This window comes from Onychostruthus taczanowskii, unplaced genomic scaffold (genome assembly GCF_017590055.1).
Source record: "Onychostruthus taczanowskii isolate IOZ18803 unplaced genomic scaffold, ASM1759005v1 scaffold2, whole genome shotgun sequence".
NCBI lineage: Eukaryota > Metazoa > Chordata > Aves > Passeriformes > Passeridae > Onychostruthus > Onychostruthus taczanowskii.
The window spans coordinates 18,064,236-18,072,434 of NW_024499239.1; the positions used below are offsets into that span (position 1 = coordinate 18,064,236).

The 8,199-nt window shown below is 37.2% G+C and overlaps 1 protein-coding gene across 1 annotated transcript in view; it reads right to left on the minus strand.

Moving 5' to 3' along the window:
- Positions 1–8,199, minus strand: part of EVC2 (EvC ciliary complex subunit 2) — a 61,495-nt gene that overhangs the window by 41,283 nt on the left and 12,013 nt on the right. The window contains exons 5-7 of the mRNA XM_041403045.1: positions 4,845–5,031; positions 3,242–3,351; positions 2,115–2,177 (exon numbers count right to left, since the gene is read on the minus strand). Coding sequence (XP_041258979.1) covers positions 2,115–2,177; positions 3,242–3,351; positions 4,845–5,031 — 360 coding nt within the window. The remainder of the gene's footprint in view (positions 1–2,114; positions 2,178–3,241; positions 3,352–4,844; positions 5,032–8,199) is intronic.

Below are 8,199 nucleotides of genomic sequence, written 5' to 3' on the forward strand. Positions count from 1 at the left end.
CTGAAGCACTGTGGGATGACATCTGGCACAGATACTCAGATGAGAAATACTCATATTTTTTTCATAACCCACAAAATTACCTTGTTCCAGGAAAACAAGCACTTTCTTCCAGTGGCACAGAAGAGAAAGGCTTTGTAAAACTTTAAAGAACAGCATAGTATCTGAGTGTTCAAGCAAATCATGTGAAAGCTGATGGGACCAATGCAGCATGACACTGTCATTACTATGTAATTAATTCTTCATTTGTCATTCCCAAATACTATCCACTTAGTCATATATGTGCATTGACTTTAACATATCCATGAACAGGCTTAAATAGCTATTTTTAATAAATAAATCTGAGATGGAGAGCATTTATGACAGCTGACAATATGAGTGAAATAAAATATATCACACCTTATCCAGCTAATCCTAATTTCCTTGCACAAACTGGTTTAATTGCAAAACACCTTGTACTTGGCCAGAGCCCAAAGTCAAATATTATGCATGTGAAACATGATGTGTTAAATAATTTCTAAGCTTTATTTTTCAAAAAATTTATGGTATTTTCCACACATCTTTACCACACATTTTAGTTACAAAACCTCAGTTCAAATGCAGCTGAGCTAATTTTACCTACCTACGGAACAGTTCACAAGAACTTTTTGAGGTCTAACTATCAAGTTCAAATTGGAAAAAATAGTAAGCACAGTAAAAAGGTTTTACGTGTAATAACAGATTGCAGAAATTTTCATGGTCAGCTGAGACCAATGCAGCTTACAGTCTTGGCTTAAGACATCAGTATCTGCTGCAAATCAATTCACACCAAATTTAAAAAAAACATTTATGAGGTTATTTTTCTAACCCAGTCAGTTACTTCATGGTTTACACCTCAAAGAGTTTCCAAAAAACAGATTTATGGCAAGTCCATTTGTAATTCTTAGCTATACAAATGTCCAATCTTTTTAAATATGACTAGATCTTTATCCAGGGTCTATGAGTTCTCTAGCTTATGTATAGTTTTAGCTCATGTCATGTTTAATCATGGCATTCATTTTAACAGAATGGGCACTTGGTCTTCAATTACAAGAAAGCCACGTCTGGACATGTTATCTATTACAATAATAAAAGCTGAGAAGGCAGAGATCCCAGCAGAAGAGAATACTGGAACAAGAGGCCCCTGTGCCCAATCACCAAACAGACTACTTATGCTAAAGGCAGAGAGAAACTCACGGGACAGGTCCATGGAAGGAATGAGTGGTCTAGTGCTCAGGATCTATTCAGGCAAGCACTATCCACATGCACAGCCATGGCAAAAATGTTCTGTGATGAAACAAACTCTTTGCTTCTGCCTGAAGACAAATAATCCCAGTACTCTTGCCAACTAAGCTACAGCTTCTTTAAAAACAATCCCTTGCAGCAGCAGCCTGTCAAATTAATGAGAGGCTGGGGCAGAGAAACAAATTTGGTGAAGGGATTACTCTAGCAATGAAACTGATGGATGAAGTAGAGAGTTTTTTAATAAAAAAACTATCTACAAGAATAATAGTGCTGCAATCAATGCAATTTTGAAGGTTTATTTGGCCTGTTAAAAACGACTTTTCAGAATTACTTCAGAAGCCAAGAACAGAAAGTCATATTGGAAGAATGACTAGTTAAAAATGAAAGGAAGCATAAACTATGCCACTCTTTCAAGAGTTTTATTTGTCAGGCTTGAGTATCAGCATCATACAGAAAGCTTTCCCCAATGGGTGGAGGATACTTTTACCCTTTTGGAAAAACAAAAAGCTTTCTCATGGCAGTTAGGCACAGCAGCAGGTGAACATAATCCTCATCACGGTTTCCTATGCCTGGATGTTTCCTCAAATGAAAGAACATGGCAAGGAGCATAATGGCATTTTTAGATTTTCCATACTAAATATTGCCTTTTTAAGACAAAAAAAGAGACCCCTTATGTTTAGTCCTGTTTTCTTCCTCTTAAAATGTGTGAAGGCAGAACCTGTGTATGATTACTAGCCAATAGCTGAGTGATGAGACACAGGTACACAAGTACATCCTTAGCTCCTAGGATTTACTTTAGATTGTCCAGAAGTATAAGCAGGAGAGTCAATGTAATACCAAATCACAGAATGTACCTTGGTCTTTTCTTCTTCCGTTATGGTAAGTGATGCTGTCAATGATACGAGATGTGTTCTATTCTGAGAGACATACAAAAAATTACCTGTATTTAAAAAAAGCAAAATCCACTGGCAAACAACCTAGAGTCTCTAGAAATACTTCTCATTAAGCTTAAAGCTGAAATAAATCTGAAAGGAAAACGCAGTGTACTTAGGGGTAACACTAAAAGACATGGAAGCAGCTGCTCTGTGGGATACACTCCCCATATCCCAGTGCACAAAATATTACATTTTTCTTTGCTATAAAATCTGAGGAGGCACAGAATAGGAGCCACAGTCAGTAAATACATAAATCTCGACTTTTACCATGCCCTGTTTTTCTAAGTTTTCCTCTCCACCATTCTAGTACCACTCCCCATACACATGGAACACCTTTTCCTCCAAAACCAAGGAGAAAGACAATTGAAAGTGAAATACATCTGCAAGTTATAATTACATATAATTATGAAAACCACAGAAAAACCATCAAGCCATATTTAAGAAGTGAAAAATTTTACTTTGGCATAAACCACTTGTCCTGTCTCCTACTCAAAGCCAGGCTAACTCCAGCATTAGACCAGTTGTTTCAGAGCCTGATGCAACAGAGTTCTCAAAATCAGCACGGATGGAGATTTCTCAGCTTCTCTGAGAACTCTTTCAGACACAGAAAACTCTTGTACTAAAAGGTGTCTTTGTTATGAGCAATGACAATTCCTTTGCTGCAACATGTTTTTCAGTTAAAGTAAATTATTTTATTATAAAAATGTGGCAAAACTTTCAATCTCTCTGAGACTTCAGGAATATACATGTAAGTATGTGGGACACTTATTTCCAGGACAAAACAATAAACTGGCGAGAAATATGAAAAGTATAAAGAAAGACTACAAGACAACACAGAAAAATACTTTACTTAAGGAGGTCTAGGACTTCTTAAGCTATGAAGAATAATTCATGCATTTAAAAATTCATGGTAAACAATCAGAGAGCCTAAGAGTTTCATTTCATTACGTGATGGTCTCACTGTTTAGACAGGCAAAAACCACCTTGGAGACTGAGTTTTTTTTACAAAACTTGTCAAGAGCAGAATAAAACTGCGAATAAAATACCTGTGATGCACTCCTGAAAGTCAGCTTTGCAGGCAGTGTCAAGACCCTGCCATGCCACATTTCTTCAGCATCAAGAAGTGCAGAGTAGTTGATTGCAAAGTGTTCTCCACCTATTAAACAAAGATATGGAGAGATTTGCTTTCTTCCATGAAAATTTCTCAAAGATCCCTGGGGAAGGCTTGGGACAGCACTGGAAATCCTCCCTTCTGACATTGCAGATGTCACACATCCAGAGTAGACAGTTCAAGGCCACCTGAGCTCAGCAACATCCTTCATATCTGCTGCCTCTAAGAATTCAAGCAAATTCAGCCCAGGATCTGGAAACTGCATTAAATGATGGCCCGACCTACCCAAAAGCATTGCTTTTTGATACCAAAAGTCACATGAGATTATTTTAAAATATTTTCGTTATAAAATGGACTGCCTGCCTTTCTATACAGAAATCTGGTCTGCTGGATTTTCTTCCACTGCAGTATTTTTCACACTGATTTGTCTGGAATAGCTAGCTTCGACTCCAGATTCAGTAATTATAAATAAATGATGTAGCAGCTCCAACTTGGCTTACTAGATCAGATACGAAAGCCATTTTTCTATTATTTTTCATGGATAATTGTTTCCAGGAAATCCCTACGGAAAGCCAGCAATTCCTTGACATTTCCAAAAAGGCCAGCCCACAACCACTGCTCACAATGCTGCTAACAGAAATGGAGTTTGGCTATCCAACTGCAATCAGAGAGCAGCCCCAGGTATATTTATTTCCCTTTTCTATGTGGAAATCTTTCACCATAAATCTATCATAACCAGAGATACTTCCATCATAAACAGGAATCAGTGAACACTTCTGAAGCTCCTGGAGAAATGTTGTGACACCCAAAAGCAAGCTGCTAATTTCAACATGTTTGTGATTAGGAAAAAGGAGATGAAGAAATCAAGAAAGATAAAATTTAATGCACATGCACTGATTGAACTGCTACCAATTAGAAAAGGAACACACTGACTTCACAACTGGAAAAGGTTTATTTCTCTATTACTTGCTTTGACTTCATAATTTGTTCAGTTTGGAGAGAACACATACTGAAAAGAGCTGCCTTATTTCTGGTGAATCATTTTCCCTGTTTGTATGGCCTTTTGGAGTTCCAAGGCACCTCAATCCCTCAGCAAGTTGAGCTGCTACACTTGGCTAAAGAAGCCTCAAAATATGATTAAAATGCCTTTTGCAGAAATTTTAAAAAATACTCAAAATTAACAAATACAATTGTGAAAGAGTCTCTTTAATTTTTGATGGTAACTTTTACAAAGTAAAGGAGATTCAGTTATGTGCCTGGACAACTGGAAGCATATTAAATTGTTTTTCTCAGGCCAGTTCTCATAAGCCCTCGAAAAACAGAAGCAGTTCAAAGGTGGGAGTCAAAACAGTTAACAGTGAGCTGACAGAATTGGAAACTGCAGCCTAAAACCTTTCCCAGACTTTTTCACCTGTATTAACTGATAATCAAATAACTTACACTGCTATTATTAAATAAATAAACAGACAAATACTGTGATTTTAATAGATGCACTCTGACATGTGTTATGAGGGATACTTTACTGCAAATTTTGTTACCTTGCAAGAAACTTTTCCTGTAAATCTGTATGCCATTTGTGGTCTTATTCCCACTGTTTTTTTGAACATGTAGACCAGTGATGTTGTCCATGAGGATAAGATCTGTGATGTTTGTTGAGAGCAATGTGTTGGTGTTATTAATCACAAGTGTAATGTATGCTGTTTGAGGGTCATGTTCAACATCCACCTGAAATCAGAAACATCAGCATTAATGGTGCAAGATGGCTCGATGTGCATCTTAACAGCAAAATTCATAGCCTTGATTACAAATAAAACTTAATTATATGTGCAAACTTCTTTTTTGAAGGTATTCTGAGTGATCTGCAAATGAAACTACACTCAGTTTGATCTCACACTCCCAGAGAGATTTTAATGTTTGGTATGTCAAGCTGTTGCTTGGAGACAGCGGCAGAAAGCCAGAAGGCAGAAACTCATACAGGACCAGAAGCGCAATCAAACTCTGATTATCCCCATGATAATGCATACAACACAAAACTGGATCATAACTTCATAACCAGAGTTCCGAAAATTCTTACATTTGTACCTTTGTGCCACAAGGATGCTTCTTTTGCGAGCTTCCTCACTGCAAAGTAATTCTCTCCATGCAGTTTTGGTCTCTATTTTCCTTTCTTTCACAGCAACCCCATTCTCTGAAGAATGCCAGCTTCTGCCTTCCCACATGACGGCAGATGGAGCTACCAGTGAACTTGGGAGTCCACAGCTCTGCTTACAGTTAGCAGTGATGGTCATACACTAATCACCAATCTCTAGCAACATGCACTCATGTGATTTTATTTATTTATTCCATTAAGCCCTTAAGTCTTATTGAGCAATTATACCCTCTAAATTAAATTATTCTGAGCACAAAGTTGCTTACTGACCTCTCACCTTCCAAATTGCCTTCCTCTGTAACTCATATTAAAGTAGAATTCTCTAAATCTTTATAGGATCTATAATCATATGGTGATCTATAGTATATTCATGATGATTTATGAGGTTTAAATAATGGCACTAAATTAATAGTCCTTTAACTGACAGAATTATGATTCAGGCTGAACCGTTCTCTTTTTAGGGAAATGTCCACACTGTATCTGGACACCAGCCAATATAAAATAATAAAGGAGTCCTCATGAAAAGTGAGTTCTAAAAATATGAATTGTGATAGACTTCAGAAATCACACCAGAGTTCATGGTTTTCATAGGGTTCAATACATGTAGCTATGGTCTCATTGTGCACTGAATTCATACGAATTCAGCACAGAACCAGATGACAGCTTTAGAAATTAAGGGACAAAATTCCTAACTATTTATTGTACTAGAAGCTGCAAGCAATGTATAAAAATGTATGTATTAATGCATGTATAAAAATAGGCTTAGTTATCTTCCCAAGAAAATAATTTCCAATATCATATGCTTGTATATCATGAGTTATACCCCAACTTCTGGGAGTTAAAATCATCAAGTATTAAAAATGTGTTATATTTTGGTCAGATTTTCTTTCTCCTGGTTTCTGAACTGGCATGATGCAGTCACGATGCCTTTCAACATTTCATGTGCAATCACAAAGGCTAGATACATGCTTTAAAAAGCAAAATCAAAATGAAACAAGAAAAAAGTCTCAAAACCCCATTTCTCATTAATATTAAAGCCATGTTTTTTCTTCCTTATTTTTGACTGGCAATCAGACTTCAGCTCAATTGCAAAGGGGTTGAAGGAATTCGGATTTCTTTTCCTTGAAATCAGCAGATGAGAATCAAGCAACAGGTGTGGTTTGACTGCTCCTAGAAAGAACTCCTCTACAAAGTGCTATCCCTGTGATCAGTGACCACTGGTTACCTTCTTTAAATTGCTCCTCTAATTTGCCTGAAGATGTTTTTTCTTGCTTTTGGAGCAGATGCTTAGGCTTCCAGGCACCTACAGGAACCAAACCAAATGGAAGCCACTGATGATGCATAAGCACCTACTCTATTTTCTCTCTGCTGCTGAAGTGCCCCATGTGTGTCATCAACCCCTGCAAGAGCTCTCACTTCAGGTCCCTGGGAGAGTGGCATGAAAGAACCACAACAAGAGCATGGACATGACAGGAGAAAAGAGAGAAGGAAGGATTTGCCACAGAAATAGAAAGGAATGGAGGATCCTTATTAGGAGTAAGTCAGAACAACTAGAAACAGGAAAGAGAGGAGAAAAAAAGATTATAGGATCATTGATAATCTCCAATGCACGAATGCTTAGGAGATTAAGAAACAAGACAGGCAAAAATGTTAGAAGACAAGCAATTAAATTTAAAGATTTATTTCAGCTCTGCTAAGGATTATTGCCACTGAGAAGTACTGTTATAGAAAATTCAAGTCATACTATGGAATGAAGCTCTTAAAGAAACACACTTCTGGAAAGAAGGAAGAAGTGGGTTCTGGAAGCACTGGTAAAATTTAAAATACCTGTTTCAATAAGGCTATTTCTGTGTTAAGATGTTGGAAAAATCCTGACTCCAACAAGCAAACATGAAACACCTCTACACTCTGAGGAGCAACTCATTGCAGGAGGCGGAAAATGTGCAAAATTCACTTTATTTCAAACAGCTAAAGAGCACCATATGGCCAGTCTGCCTCTTAGCATGAAAGCATTTGTTCACTCGAAATAAGACTGAGGCAGAAGACAAGGTACGCCAAGGAAAATTAAATGTGAACTGCATTTGCAGGTGGAAGACAATCACATATAATTGTACAGCTTTTGGTAATTTACAACTAATAGCACTACAAAAGTATTTTGTGATAAAGACAGCACCTACAACAGATTACCTTTAATCTCCTACAGCAGCTATTTTGCAGCTTTTAATGAGCCTGTGTGAGGTTGTGTTGTAAACAGGAGAAAATCAACATGGGACTGTTTCACAGTCTGTTCCTGAGAGGCTCTGGTATGAAAATTGGGGAACCACAGACAGAAAAGCAGAAGATTCTGTGTTACTACTTCTTATGTCTGAAATGCTTACTATTCAGGCTCATTAATCATGACATGCTGTCATTTCAATAACAACATTAGAGGTAATTAGCGCCATGAGATATGATGCCTATTCATTCTTCTCTACACAGCTGATCTGGTGAAGGTTATAATGTCACCTCTTCTGTACTGGTTACTGAATCCTCTACCCTCACAGGCACCATTTCAGTGGCTGAATTCAGACTGGTCCTAAAGTTGGATGTGTTCTCTCCCTCCAGGAGACAGCTAAGATGAACTGACTGTAATTATAAAAATTCATACCTGCTTCATCAGGTGCAAAGAAAGGGAAAACACAAAAGGGAAAAAAAAAAAAAAAAAAGAAAAAAAAAAAAAAAAAGGAAAAAAAAAGGTCCAAAAA